General features: G+C 40.0%; 1 protein-coding gene and 1 long non-coding RNA gene across 2 annotated transcripts; both read left to right on the top strand.

The window, feature by feature from the left end:
• The first annotated feature begins 7,794 nt into the window (after positions 1-7,794).
• Positions 7,795-8,827, top strand: tcima (transcriptional and immune response regulator a). Its single transcript, XM_074637617.1, has one exon. The coding sequence runs from the start codon at positions 7,926-7,928 to the stop codon at positions 8,229-8,231; it is 306 nt and encodes a 101-aa protein (XP_074493718.1). The 5' UTR covers positions 7,795-7,925; the 3' UTR covers positions 8,232-8,827.
• A 3,580-nt stretch (positions 8,828-12,407) lies between these two features.
• LOC141770181 (uncharacterized) lies at positions 12,408-14,942 on the top strand. Its single transcript, XR_012594449.1, has 5 exons — positions 12,408-12,644; positions 13,021-13,604; positions 13,741-13,869; positions 14,231-14,714; positions 14,851-14,942. It is a non-coding gene; the product is annotated as an uncharacterized LOC141770181 (long non-coding RNA).
• Positions 14,943-15,538: the final 596 nt, after the last annotated feature.

The following is a 15,538-nucleotide window of genomic DNA, read 5'->3' as shown; positions in this document are numbered from 1 at the left end:
TAGCCTGTTAGCATACTAAGATTTCCTAATTAGCACTAAACACAAAGTGTTACTGATGGAACATCATTAGTTTTGTCATAAACAAAAATATAACTTGGACCCAATGATGGCCCAAGATGAAAAGGCACCGCAGAAGTCATTTGAGGACGTTGTATATCTGTAGCAAATTGTACGGTAATCCACTCAGTAGTTGGATTCATCCTGTTGGGAACATGAATGTCTGTACAAAATCACCAAGGTCATCTTCTGGGAAACATGTCTATAGCTGGCTTGCATTCTTTTTGGTCCAATAGTTGTCGAGATATTTTAGTCTGCACCAAAGTGGTGGACCGACTGACCGGCTTTGCCATCCGTAAAATGTTTTATGTTAATGTTATGAAGCATTTATATACAGGAACAGTGCTCATATTAAATAACATATGTGCACAACAACAAAAGCTCTTTCAGCAGCCACCCTGTAGGCCAGTGACCTCAATATGATCCACCTGATCCAGCGGGGCCTGAACACGCAGGCACGGCTCTGCATCCTGACCGGAGAGCATCGAGTGGACAGATGTACAGTAGATTTGCCCTCGGGGCCCCCGTGGTGCAGCCAGCCGTGAACCAGGCAGCAGTAGCCGGATTGAGCCGGTTCAGTGTAATGGTGCCTTGCCTTGGTGGGTTCAGCGCTCAGTCATTTAATCTGCATGCACAGACCGGTCTCTGGGCGGGGGGGCAGATCAAGTGAGGGAGGGAGGAGCCGAGGAAAGAGGAAACATGAACTCCGCTTTGCGTGCAAGTGTTAGCGCCGCCTGGTCTGTCGTGGCTCTGATGCTGCTGCTCACCCAGCAGGTTGTGAAAGCGCCACTTTGTGCAGGTTTTCAAAACAATTAACTCGAGCTGGTTCTCGTTTTAACGGCATTCTACGTAAGAAATGAGCAAGACATGAAAACAAACGAAGAATGCTTTATGAGGCAGCTGTATAACTCAGGCAGTATGTTAATAAAGTGTATTTTTTTGTTCTTTGTTTGATGATTACATTGTAAGACAGTCCAAGCCATGCTGGGTTTATAGTCTGCTTGTAATGTGTCATGATGTACTTCAAGTAAAATGTTACCCAGCTCACCCTTTTCTGGGAAATCTGACCCTGATTAGCAATTTGGAACTATTATTTTCAACTCTTATTTACCATAATTGGCCCGTTTTTTATTGCTGCAGCTGGGCCCCCTGCTTGCACAACGCGCTTGATACTACAACAAAATGCTCTAATAATATTGCTGCGTTTAGTGAGTCAAATTTGACCCGACTTAATGTCAGGTAATCAGACATAACACCCACAATGCCGGTTAAATTTGAGTAATGTTTACCGGCCACCATTCTGAATCCTGCAGAACCTGCCTTTTCCCTTCAGAGACACACCTACGCAGAGCTGTGTTCGCTGTGTCAACTGACTCTCCGTCCTCCCCTTCATGTGCTAATGTTACATAAGCAGCCAGCGATGAACAGACCCGCTGGGTGTTCGCTGCCAGCAACTATTCCAGTAAGGTCCTTCAGTCCCATATAAACACTGGTCCAAAGAAATGAATTGTCTTACTGTAACCACAAAGCCCTAGGGGAGTCATTATCCATCATTATTACCAGTGTGCATGTTATCGTGCTATGAGTCATTTAATACTGTTTTCCTCCATTGAAGGTTGTAACAGCTGTTAGATTGTTTCCTTGGATCACCTCCAGAGCTTCTTTTTTATAACTGTACTTAACTGGAATAGTTAAGTTGGACTAGTAGATTTCTTCTCAGGAATTGAATCAGTGTTTATATCTTCTCCATAATCCTAATAAGGGCATGTCAATATAGCATTATGTATTCTCTGGAGGGACAAAATGATATGAGATGTGAACTCAAAGGTCAAAGTCTCAGCAGAGCTGTGAACCGACTGTTTCTGCTTACCTCACTGGGATATCTGGGACAGGTGCAGATTACACAAGAAAAAGAGCAACAAACACAGCGTGTCCATTTTAGACCCTATAACCTGAGATCTGTTATTCATCTCCATCAGTCTAGTATTACAGAGGATAGTTTCTGTACATCTCATACTGTTTCAACAAGCACCACTGTCCAGAGGTGTTCCTATTGGATCATTTTTACAAGCTTGATTTGTATGAAATGTTATTGCACTAAACATGTGTTGTAATGCTAATGCCTATATAATTTGTACTTGTTATGACTTTATGTAAAAGAACAAGGGAAATAATAAAAGGCTTCGGAATAATGTAGATAAATCTGCTGCCTTTAAAGGAATAGTTTGACTTTTTGGAAGATTGATACCACTCTAAAGATACACAACAAATAGCACACTAACTTCATCGTGTTTGTTTGTTACATAGAAAAACTGGTGTAAAAACAACAAGTTGTGTTTCACAAGAGGTCGTGTCCTGGACTATTTCATGGCTCAGTGTTTTCTGGCTGCTGCTTTGTGTGTTTTTCATATCTTCATAAGTTGTTATTGATTTTTCAAGAAGGTTTTGGTACATGGCAACAAGAAGAGCTTTTTCATTTCAGGGTTATAGGAGTGGACACTATTACAAGACATGGAGTAAGAAATAAAAACAATAAAAAGATAAGTTAATTACAGTCAATAATAATAATAATAATGATAACTATATAGAGAAGTGAGAGATTCAGTCCACCATGAAATACAAAGAAAACATGAAGTTACAGCTGATATTTGGCTACTCGCTTGGTCAGGACCCATTGGTGTCACCCAGGTTCACAACAAAACTACCTGGTGAGGGAAATGATCGCGGTTTGGGTTAAAACAACTTATGTCATGTACGTAAGTTAAGTAGTTACGTACGGGATGTAAGTTAAGCATGTTACAGAAGTTAACTTCCTGTACATACGTAACTTAAAATATGTCAACGTTGAGTTTTGGACACAGACAGCGTCTCCTGGGTGAAAGTCCTGTTTTTGGACCCATCTATCCACCCGGTCCTCCTCCCTACGAGGACTTTGTCGCTCTTTATACTACGTCATCATCATGGACAGCCGAAGCAGTCGCTCTGAGCGTCTGATATTGCTGTGGAGGGGTTTACATTGGAGTTAATTGAAATCCTGGTTCGTCTCATGCAGATGCTAAAGGGGGCCTTGTGCATCGGTATCAGATGCAGAGTGGCGTGACAAAACATCTGTATTTGATGACCTGGGTGTGAGACGGGTGTGACATACACTCATAGGATGTTATCTCTACCATTGCATCTACCCAATCTTTCAAATCTGGAGCTTTTTAGTTATTTTCATTGCTTCAGAGCTAATTCTGCAGGCTGTAATCATACCTACAATAATAAACAGGCACATTTTGATAGATTTGGTCTTTGGCCTTTGTCCCCTCAACAAAAAACAGTAGTCAAAGAGATTGCTGAACCAAACCAAGGACCCAGGACTTCCATAACTTTGACCCAAAAGACAGTGGTATCGATCTTCTCAGCAAGAAAACAAATAAACATGTTTCCCAAGACGTTGAACTATTCCTTAAAGCACAGCGTAGCATGAGACACGAGGCTAATTGCTGTCAATTTATCTATTTTCAAGGTAGACGCTGCCTTTTTGACCCCGGGGCTATTCTGCTGCTGTTGTTTTCGTATTCTGAAAAGTAGTACCAGGGTTGAAGACGTGTCTTAGCAGGTAGTAGGTTTTTGTTTTTTTAAATTCTGCTAGGACTTTCTGAGGACACCAGTCTTAATTATGTGCTAGTGTTGGATAAAGAATAAAGGAAACAGACGTCTCACACTGTTCAGCAACTTGTCGTGCATTAGTTATCAACTAGGTCTCACAGGACTTCTATTATAGATAGAGAATATTGGCTCATTGGTCGATGTTAGGCTCCGTATCAAACAGCACAGGCTGTAAAGCTATTTATGTCTGGCTACCTGCTGCCTTATATAACTTTCCTGTTGCGTCCCAGACAGGGAGCGTCATGAAACATGAAATCAGTTGGGAACATTTCAAAATCCATTCTTGTTTTTAAGCTGAAGGATTACTAACCTCTTCTTGTAGTTTAGGACGTCTCACGAAAGAGACAAATAATTGTCGAGGCGGTTCAGAGACGTGTGCTATCAAATTTTATTGCCTAAAGTACAGTACAACCATAAACAAAGAGGCCGAGGAGGGAAACACAACCACATTGGTCTAGATAGATAACGCTGAACGTTGACCGTGTTACTTAATCAAGAGGACCCCTTGGTGCAAGTCTCAACATGCTGCCTCCTCTTCTTATCTGTGTGACCTGGACGGGCCTATTTTAGGGACATTTGGGAGTGTGGTTATGTCATTTGAGCCAAATGTTAAACATCTGCGGAAGGCATCTTATCTTTAAGGGATACATGAGGGAGTAAACTAAACTGTCTCCTGACAATTCCTCCCATTGGGGAAAAAAGATGAGAGAACTTTGACCCCCGGTTAAATTTAGTGTCCCCTTTGTTATAATGAAGCATGAATGCTTGGTGTGGACAGGAGGACAGGGTCAGCAGCTCAAGGCTCCACTCTCTGTCTCCCTGCTGATGTCTCATTGTGCTCTGCATGCCTCCCGTGCCGCGGGGACATCTTTGGGGTCATAAATATGCTGTTACCAGCAGCCGACACCTTTTTCTTTTCTTTATTTTTTGGGAGGAAGTGCCGTGTCTGTCTCCAGTCAGAACTGCCATGCCAGCTTGAGACAGTCAAGGTATCCTGTGGAGACATATTGTTCTGACAGACCTGGGTATTGTTTCACCTCAGACTGAGCAAGGATCTTTGGTTTATTGTTCAACTCAGTCAGAGAGGTCAACAACACATGCCGGGAATACTGTGCTCTGGAGGAAAAGATACACTTCCTGGGCCACTTATGGTCACTGGCGGTCTTTCTCCATATAAGGGACGATTGTGGTCACACTCGCAGAAGGGACAGTTTTTTTAGGAAAACATGAGACTGACAGTTGCTGTTTATGAGGAGATTTGCCTCTCGAGGGGGAACGCCTTGCAGCCTTATCAACTCAGATCAGCTGGGCTGCATGGGCCCGGGTCAACTCCACTTGTAAACACAACTCTTAACACCCACACCGCCCCCACCATCTGAAGGCCAAAAATGCAAAGCACATATTTTTAGCCCTGCTTACATGAAAAGGGAGATATAATCTTCTGTAGCAGTTTTGGGAACAGTAAAAAAAAACACACTTTTAGTAACCTGCACGACTAAAGTTGATTCAGTGTAAACTTCCTCTACAAGACTTCAGAAATAGATGGTAGTGTGAACACGGAACAGAAGGTGCTGTGTATAGAAAAGGATTATTAGAACATTATGACTAAAGACTACGTTTACGTCAGAGCTCCAGCCTGAACTCACTCAGTAAACACAGAGAAAACACTAACAAACTGATTTATCTGACTGTCGGTTAATAATAAACTGGTAACTGACGACATTAACAAATGACTCAGATGAGCCCAGATGTCGTCTTGAATGCCACATCTGGATCCTTCACATGTCACGTCCCTGGTAATAACATACATCATACAGATTACACACATCATCATACATTAATAATGTGTATATTAAGTAGACCAGTGTTTACTTGAGTATTTACATTTGGTGGTGCGTTAAACTCCACTACAGTTCAGGTGCACATATTGTCCTTTTTACCTCACTGATGTCACTATTTCAGCTATAGTTCCTAGTTACCAGTTACTAAATTTAGTTCCTAGTTACTAGTTATTTTGCAGATAAAGATTTAACAAATAAAATACACTATGAGTTTATTATATGATGTTTAGATTGAACCACCAAACAGTAAATAAAGTACTTGAATTTAGCACCTTAGCTTATCTGCAACAGTAAAAAAACTGCTTACATGTGAATGTGATTTCAAAATACTCCTGCTGGTTTACAAAGCACTAAATGGTTTAGGGTCAAAATACATTTCTGATCTTCTTCTATGTTATGAACCGTCCAGACCTCTCAGGTCATCTGGATCAGGTCTGCTTAGTGTTCCCAGAGTCACAACTAAACATGCAGAAGCAGCGTTCAGTTTTTATACACCAAATATCTGGAACAAGCTCCCAGAAACCTGCAGGACCAACTCCAACTCTGAGTTCTTTTAAATTAAAGCTTAAAACTTTCCTGTTTGCTGCTGCCTTTTATTAAACCAGATAATGATCCTATATACTACACTATAACTTTACTCTTGTGTGTTATATTCTATTTTAGCTTCTATCCTAGCTTTTATTTTTAGCTTGTTTTTATTTTCTAATCTTTAATGTTTTTATGTTTTTATAACTGTTTTAATTATGTCTTAATGTTCTTTTGCACTTTGTCGCAATGTTCTTGAATGTTTATGTAAAGCACTTTGAATTGCCTTGTTGCTGAAATGTGCTTTACAAATAAAGCTGCCTTGCCTTAAACAATAGAGAGAAATATAGACACAGAAAGATGGTGTATTGTGGATATTTTGTAGATTCATTGTTGAGCGTTGAGGTGTCTGCACTGTTACTGGATAATATGGAGAGAAACTGGACATTACAAATAAAAAAAAATGCATTTTCTAGTCAGTGAATTCAAACAATACCAAACAGTAAATAAAGTACTTGAATTTAGCACCTTAGCTTATCTGCAACAGTGAAAAACCTGCTTACACTTGAATGATAATCCAATAATAAAATAATTCATATGGTGAACACGTCCAGGAGAATTTCTTCTCCACAAAGAGTTTGATAATTTAAGTATATTTTGTTGATAATACTTCTGTACTATAATGGTGTTTACTGTAAGTACATTTGTAATGTAAGACTTTTATTTGTTATAAAGTATTTTACACTATGATTGTTGTACTTTTACTTCAGTAGAAAGAAAGTACTTCTTTTCTCAGGCTACAGTGGTTTTACAAAACATGGCCAGTACTCCCTCAGATATCGTGGTGTACAAATATGGAACACCAAAATACATGTTATCAAGAGCTTGTTATCCTTAGAACATTTTAAAAATTATCATCACATTTAATTAATGATGTCTAATTATCTTTTGATATGTTTAGATATATTTTCTTTTCTTCTGTACTGTTTTTTTGTATGTATTTCATTGTTTTTATTGGATTGTTTTCCACTGTTTGGTTGTTTTTTTCTGCACATTTTGTGTACTTCTTGTTGTGTTTAACTTTTGTTGAATTTTTAAAATGATGTTAGTTTAGATCTTTCTTCCTTTTTTGTTATTGTTTTTTTTCCCCTCCTGGGGTCGGTGGGGGGAGGTCCTTTGTATAAGCCTTTAAGGCTTCTTGACCTCTCCTGATTTCTTGTTTTTGTTTTCATTGACTGGATTTTGTGAAGTTTTATATATGTGCAAATAAATAAATAAAAAACTATTTAAAAAGTCTATCCTTAAACAATAGAGAGAAAGATAGACACAGAACAATGGTGTTTGTGGACATTTTGTAGATTCATTGTTGAGCGTTGAGCTGTCTGTTACTGGATAATATGGAGAGAAACTGGACATTACAAATAATAAAAAAAAATGTAATTTCTAGTGAATTCAATAGTGCAATTAAATTGATCCTAATTCATATTAGAATATTTCATCTGTTGACCTGAAACACCAGTCAGGCAGAGTTGGTGATGTTTTGCACAGCTGTTCCAGACTACTGTGCGTATTTGGAGAGCTGCCGCGCATTGACTGTAGGATGTGCTGCTTGTTGTCCCAGAGAGGAGAGGAGGCGCCTCAGTCTGCTTCACTACTGCTGATGTCACCGCTGTTAGTGCGTCCCTCCTCCAGTCCTATAAATACCGCCAGGCTCAGCTCTCCACTGCTCACTCTCCATCTCAAGCCTTAAAGCCGCTCCAGCGAAGCAGTGCGCACCGAACAACTCATCCTCACCGAGTTGGAGGGCCACTCTTTGGAGTAGAGAAAAACCCGAGAAACAAAGCCAAGATGTCTTCCTACGGGTCCTACTCTGAGTGCCACCGGGTCAGCCCGTCTGTCCACGGCAACAAGTTCGCCACGGCGCACCGCAAGAAGGCGGCGGCGAACATCTTCGAGACCGTCAACCAGGACGCGCTGATGCGGCTCTTCCAGAAGACAGGCGACATGAAGGCGGAGGAGAGAGTGAGGAGCATCTTTTCCTACACCCAGGACCCGGAGGAGACGGCCCGGGCTCTGATGGCTCTCAAGCAGCGGAAGAAGGACAAGTTCCTCCAGATCGTGGGCATGGTACGGCAGCTGCTCCAAATGCGCTGAGTGTGGTTTCAACCAATTCTTTCACCGCCTATGTGTCTCTGAAAGTGCTCATTGTGTGAGCCGAACGTGAAAACAATCCCAAATATGGCTGGGTTAACGCCGCAGACGCACCTGGAAAAGGAGCATGAGGTGCGGATGGAGGAGGATGTGCGGCCGGTTGCCTGGAGGGCAACAAGCCGCAGCTGTCGCCTCGTGGACGGATGGAGGTGATGGCAGAGAGTCCTGCCTGCATGGAGCACCATGAACTGACTGGAATATGACTTTATGGCTTTACGCGTCTTCCTGAGACTTGAAGTGTGGATGCCTGACTGTGAAGCAGCCTCCTTGTACAAGTGCACATCACCGTGCATGATGATGATGGTGGTGGTGCACTGAGCTGCCATCTGAGACTTTCTATAGTGCCGAACAACCCTGCCTACATGGATGCCTGATGTCCTCAAAAACATTGCCTTGTCTCTCTTAGCTTCACTTTGTTATATGAAAATGACTGTTCATTAGTGGCCACTAATAATGTGTTATTGTCACAATGTTTAGAGCACAATGATCATGACGTGTTCCTTTGTTTGTCTTTTTTAAAAATAAATTATTGAATTGTATATGAAAGTTGTTTGTCCTCATTACACAAGTTATTCACACTATTGGGTCATCACTATGAGGTTAATATAAAAATGTGAGTTATAGCAGATTCATACATATTACTAGCAGCTGAGGCTAAATTGTGGTTATTATAAAAAAAAAAAAAAAATACTGGAGGGGCATCCCAGTGGTGTTGACCTTTACCACTCAGGGGTTAGTGAGGAAAGAGGATGCTGCAAAAACAAAGAAGAAGGAGAAGAAGAAGAAGAAGAAGCTCATCTTCTGGGATTTAAAGAAACAAAATGACAGCAGTGTAAGCTTACACACATAGAGCAGGAAAGGGAAATAATCGTCTAATTCTGACACAAAATTAGATTTGTTTTCTACAAAAAAATGACAACTGTGACCTTTTTCTTTTGGTCATAACCAGGGAATCCCCTCAGGTCAAACACTCCTAGATCATCACACAAAATAGGAACCTGATGTGTCCGTAGTGACATCAGGCGTAGATGGATACACACACCACACAGAAATGTAACAGCTCATGTGTAGTAGTGTTGACTCATGTAATCTAAGATTACATTTATTTCACAATTAAGAGAGAAAAGGGCACACGATGAGCAACATTTCTGGCCGGTATTGTTCTTGGTTGTGACGCAGCAGAGGGCATTTTGAAGGGAAAAGAGTTACTCATGTGGGAGGATGCGGTTAACCTTCAGTGGGTTTCCCTCACAGCGCTGTGTGAGCCTCACCAGACCAGCGTAAACCAGTTTGGCTCAGTTTAGGCTGGAGAGGAGGAGGAGAGGGAGGGGGCGGCTTTCTCTGCTCAGCTTGTTTGTGCTTGAGTCTACTTAATCGCCCCTGCTCTCCAGATAAGAGCATGTCTAAGTAGCATTACAGGGTTTAGACCGGTGGAGGCTTCCTCTCCTCACCCACTGATTCTTCACATGATCCCTCCATCACTGCACACATCTATACCACATTTACAGCCCGTTTCACAACCTTTGTGGTACATCAGTGGTTGGTGTGTGTGTACGAGGCGGAGCTGCAGACAACACTCGTCACTGGAGTGGATGCCTGCTATAATCTGCTCGCTTTGACAGTCCCTCTGCCGGCTCAAACCAGTTCCCTGCAGGCTGCTGTGCATGACGACATCTAACTCTGGGCGCTCCTTACACGCGCTGAGATATGGGAAGCTCCAATATCAGTCACCCTGTGAGGTGCTCGGCTCTCAGGTGAATCAGTAAAAGGAGTGTTTGTGTACTGACGCCAGAAATAAATGTCTCCTCGCCCAGATGCTCCCACTCCAATTAAAATATAATCTTTGAATTGCAGGTAGAAAAGGCTTTTCTATCAAATGTAGGGCAAAGTTTCAACAATAATGTGTATTGTCTTCATATTCGCAGCCGTTTCAATCATCACTAACTTTGGGAAATCACTTTCTTGCCAAGAGTTCGATGAGAAGCAACACATCTGTGTGCTAAATATGAAGTTAATCTCTTTTTCCAGCTGCTGGTGGTGGAAGCCTAATTTAATATTCAGCGTACAGGAACATGAGAGTGGTATCAACCTTCTTCATCTCTCTCGGCAAGAAAGCGAATATTTCCCAATATGTCAAACCATTCCTTTAAATGAATTATGTCTGAAAACATTTGATACTATTAACCCTTTTTGGAAATATTTTTCTTCTATCTAAATCATAATCTTCAGCCGAGGTCACAGAGGTCACAGTTCACCCTCCTTTTAATGTATCCCAGTTTGTTAGTAATGCGTCTATTTCTGCTCTTTTATCTGTCAGCTGTCCCCTTTGTTTGGCTCGTGTATCTCACACCAGGCAGCTTCTTTTATTGGCCCCTTATCCAATTGTTCAGGAGGAAAAAGCTAAATATTCAAGGCAGTTGTCTTGGCTGTCTTTGCTGTGTTGGCAGCAGTGTGCAGCGTTGGACGCAGGCCTGTCCTCTCCACCCTCTTCCTGCCTTTCATCGGCCTCAGAAACGGTCAACGCTTTGATGTCGGCAGACTCTGTGGCAGACAGCCGGCAGCCTGGAGGACAGAGGAAGATACAGGGCGGAGGCAGGGCTTCATAATACCTCCAGTGTTTATTGAACTTATGATTGATAACTATGAAAGAAGATGACTGACAGAATCATAGTGGTGCACGAAAATACACACAGAGACAAAAAATAATTTGTTTGACATGAAAATAACTGAAATAGGTCACACTGAAAATTACTGACAAAGCAAAGAAATTAAATGCATCTTTATGTGTGTGCCCTTGTTGTGATATTTTTATATTTACTTAAGGTTAGAGGAGCTATAAAGAAATGTGCTTCTGGGGAATATTCATCATTCAAACAAAGAGTCTTGTGCTGTTCTTCTGAGAAATATTAATAACAGAATATAGGAGCACAAAGGATCTACTTCATCCTTTTGCTTGAACAAAGAGAAACAACATGGTTCCTCCCTGTGTGGGCAGCCAAACTGCTCCTTGAACGGTTAAATATTATTGTGTCATAAATGCAGCCAGTGGGGGTTGGATGGAGAAAGAGAAAGAAGATGGTGAAACGGAGCGGTGCTAGATCCGTGATTACAGTGCAGGGAGTGGCAGACAGTCAACTCGATTCCAGTGCAAACCGGTTCAAACCAAGGTCTGTGATGAGGAACCAGGCATGAGCTGTACACAGGCTTAGGATTAGTCAGTGCTGGGCTGCGTAAAATCAACAGCCCTTGACACAAGTCAGAGTCCTGTTTGATGAGACGGCGTGGGCTGCGACATTTGGCCGATCTCACATCAACAAAGGGCTCCTCTTCATTCTACATTTAGCTGTTTTTTTCATAAATCAAGCCAAACTGCCGGATCTCTCCTAAAAAAGGCATTAGAGAGCGATCCAAAATTGGAGAGCCAGTGACTAAAATGATTATTTTTCCATTTATCTGACAATGCAACAAGGACTTTTGTTGACACTGCTTATTTTAAGAAGCTTTTTAAAACGTACGAGTGGAGGGTTACCAGCAGCCACTCAGACTTAAAATACAGGCTCACACACTGTCTGGATAGTTTATACTTAACTTACTATTAAATGTCTATCATTTATTAATAGAAAGTTTTACGGGTTTGAGGTGATCCTACAGTTCTACAATTACATTTAGCAGATACTTTTGTCCAAAGCGACGTACATCTGAGAATTCGTACAACACAGCAAGGATCTAGATGGGAGGGAACAACGTGAGAAAGTGCCAACAACAGCTTCAAGTCCAATTGGACACAGGTGCCGCAGCTGACTAGACTGTTGTCAGGCTATTAAATAGGTTATCAGTCGCTAGAAGCCTCACAGACGTGGGTCAATAAGGGCCTACAACTGTAATAATTATGACAGTAGCAGAAATGGAGGTCAGGTGCTGTAGTATAGACAGTCGGAAACTCCATAAAGGGTGGAGGTCAGGGACGATGGATGGGACACAAAACACACGACTTTCACCAAGTAGACTGGAGTTTGCATCCTGTGTGAAACCAACAATGTGTAGTTGTTTTTGTGTTTGTAGTTATATTAACCCAAAACACCATCTTTTTCCTTAAACTTAACCAAGTGTTTTTTTTTTGGCTAAACCTAAAGAAGTTGTAGTTTTCTTGCCTAAACCTAAAGAAGTTGAAGTTTTTTTGCCTAAACCTAAAGAAGTTGTAGTTTTGTTGCCTAAATCTAAATAAGTTGTAGTTTTGTTGCCTTAACCAAAAGAAGTTGTAGTTTTGTTGCCTAAACCTAAGGAAGTTGTAGTTTTGTTGCCTAAATCTAAAGAAGTTGTAGTTTTGTTGCCTAAACCTAAAGAAGTTGTAGTTTTGTTGCCTTAACCAAAAGAAGTTGTAGTTTTGTTGCCTAAACCTAAGGAAGTCGTAGTTTTGTTGACTAAAACTAAAGAAGTTGTAGTTTTGTTGCCTAAACCTAAAGAAGTTGTAGTTTTGTTGCCTAAACCTAAAGAAGTTTTAGTTTTGTTGCCTAAACCTAAAGAAGTTGTAGTTTTGTTGCCTAAATCTAAAGAAGTTGTAGTTTGGTTGCCTAAACCTAAAGAAGTTGTAGTTTTGTTGCCTAAACCTAAAGAAGTTGTAGTTTTATTGCCTAAACCTAAAGAAGTTGTAGTTTTGTTGCCTTAACCAAAAGAAGTTGTAGTTTTGTTGCCTTAACCAAAAGAAGTTGTAGTTTTGTTGCCTAAACCTAAGGAAGTTGTAGTTTTGTTGCCTAAATCTAAAGAAGTTGTAGTTTTGTTGCCTAAACCTAAAGAAGTTGTAGTTTTGTTGCCTAAACCTAAAGAAGTTGTAGTTTTGTTGCCTAAACCTAAAGAAGTTTTAGTTTTGTTGCATAAATCTAAAGAAGTTGTAGTTTGGTTGCCTAAATCTAAAGAAGTTGTAGTTTGGTTGCCTAAACCTAAAGAAGTTGTAGTTTTGTTGCCTAAATCTAAAGAAGTTGTAGTTTGGTTGCCTAAACCTAAAGAAGTTGTAGTTTTGTTGCCTAAATCTAAAGAAGGTGTAGTTTGGTTGCCTAAACCTAAAGAAGTTGTAGTTTTATTGCCTAAACCTAAAGAAGTTGTAGTTTTGTTGCCTTAACCAAAAGAAGTTGTAGTTTTGTTGCCTAAACCTAAGGAAGTTGTAGTTTTATTGCCTAAACCTAAAGAAGTTGTAGTTTTGTTGCCTTAACCAAAAGAAGTTGTAGTTTTGTTGCCTAAATCTAAGGAAGTTGTAGTTTTGTTGCCTAAATCTAAAGAAGTTGTAGTTTTGTTGCCTAAACCTAAAGAAGTTGTAGTTTTGTTGCCTAAACCTAAAGAAGTTGTAGTTTTGTTGCCTAAATCTAAAGAAGTTGTAGTTTGGTTGCCTAAACCTAAAGAAGTTGTAGTTTTGTTGCCTAAATCTAAAGAAGTTGTAGTTTGGTTGCCTAAACCTAAGGAAGTTGTAGTTTTGTTGCCTAAATCTAAAGAAGTTGTAGTTTTGTTGCCTAAACCTAAAGAAGTTGTAGTTTTGTTGCCTAAACCTAAAGAAGTTGTAGTTTTGTTGCCTAAATCTAAAGAAGTTGTAGTTTGGTTGCCTAAACCTAAAGAAGTTGTAGTTTTGTTGCCTAAATCTAAAGAAGTTGTAGTTTGGTTGCCTAAACCTAAAGAAGTTGTAGTTTTGTTGCCTAAATCTAAAGAAGTTGTAGTTTGGTTGCCTAAACCTAAAGAAGTTGTAGTTTTGTTGCCTAAACCTAAAGAAGTTGTAGTTTTATTGCCTAAACCTAAAGAAGTTGTAGTTTTGTTGCCTTAACCAAAAGAAGTTGTAGTTTTGTTGCCTTAACCAAAAGAAGTTGTAGTTTTGTTGCCTAAACCTAAGGAAGTTGTAGTTTTGTTGCCTAAATCTAAAGAAGTTGTAGTTTTGTTGCCTAAACCTAAAGAAGTTGTAGTTTTGTTGCCTAAACCTAAAGAAGTTTTAGTTTTGTTGCATAAATCTAAAGAAGTTGTAGTTTGGTTGCCTAAATCTAAAGAAGTTGTAGTTTGGTTGCCTAAACCTAAAGAAGTTGTAGTTTTGTTGCCTAAATCTAAAGAAGTTGTAGTTTGGTTGCCTAAACCTAAAGAAGTTGTAGTTTTGTTGCCTAAATCTAAAGAAGGTGTAGTTTGGTTGCCTAAACCTAAAGAAGTTGTAGTTTTATTGCCTAAACCTAAAGAAGTTGTAGTTTTGTTGCCTTAACCAAAAGAAGTTGTAGTTTTGTTGCCTAAACCTAAGGAAGTTGTAGTTTTATTGCCTAAACCTAAAGAAGTTGTAGTTTTGTTGCCTTAACCAAAAGAAGTTGTAGTTTTGTTGCCTAAACCTAAGGAAGTTGTAGTTTTGTTGCCTAAATCTAAAGAAGTTGTAGTTTTGTTGCCTAAACCTAAAGAAGTTGTAGTTTTGTTGCCTAAACCTAAAGAAGTTGTAGTTTTGTTGCCTAAATCTAAAGAAGTTGTAGTTTGGTTGCCTAAACCTAAAGAAGTTGTAGTTTTGTTGCCTAAATCTAAAGAAGTTGTAGTTTGGTTGCCTAAACCTAAGGAAGTTGTAGTTTTGTTGCCTAAATCTAAAGAAGTTGTAGTTTTGTTGCCTAAACCTAAAGAAGTTGTAGTTTTGTTGCCTAAACCTAAAGAAGTTGTAGTTTTGTTGCCTAAATCTAAAGAAGTTGTAGTTTGGTTGCCTAAACCTAAAGAAGTTGTAGTTTTGTTGCCTAAATCTAAAGAAGTTGTAGTTTGGTTGCCTAAACCTAAAGAAGTTGTAGTTTTGTTGCCTAAATCTAAAGAAGTTGTAGTTTGGTTGCCTAAACCTAAAGAAGTTGTAGTTTTGTTGCCTAAACCTAAAGTTGTAGTTTTATTGCCTAAACCTAAAGAAGTCTCTTTGTTCGTGTTCAAAACATGATGTCTCATTCAGTTTTACAACATTGCAGGCTAGTAGGCCCCTAATGACCCACATACTGTATATGGTTCTTATAGCGACTGATAATGGCTATTTAATGGCCTGATAACAGTAGAATCGGGTGGGTGCCGACAGGCAGTGCACAGAGGCAATGCACAGGGTGTATAGAAGCATATTTTTTTTTGTCATCATCATCATCATCATCATTAACAACATCAACAACACCCTCAATATCATCTTCATCAATATCATCAATAGCATCAATGCCATTAGGTGAGGAGGTGTTCATGAAAGAGCTGGGTCTTTAGCTCAAATTAATGTGAAAAGTAGCATA

This window comes from Sebastes fasciatus, chromosome 6 (assembly GCF_043250625.1).
Source record: "Sebastes fasciatus isolate fSebFas1 chromosome 6, fSebFas1.pri, whole genome shotgun sequence".
Classification (NCBI taxonomy): Eukaryota; Metazoa; Chordata; class Actinopteri; order Perciformes; family Sebastidae; genus Sebastes; species Sebastes fasciatus.
This window is presented reverse-complemented; position numbering and strand designations above follow the sequence as displayed.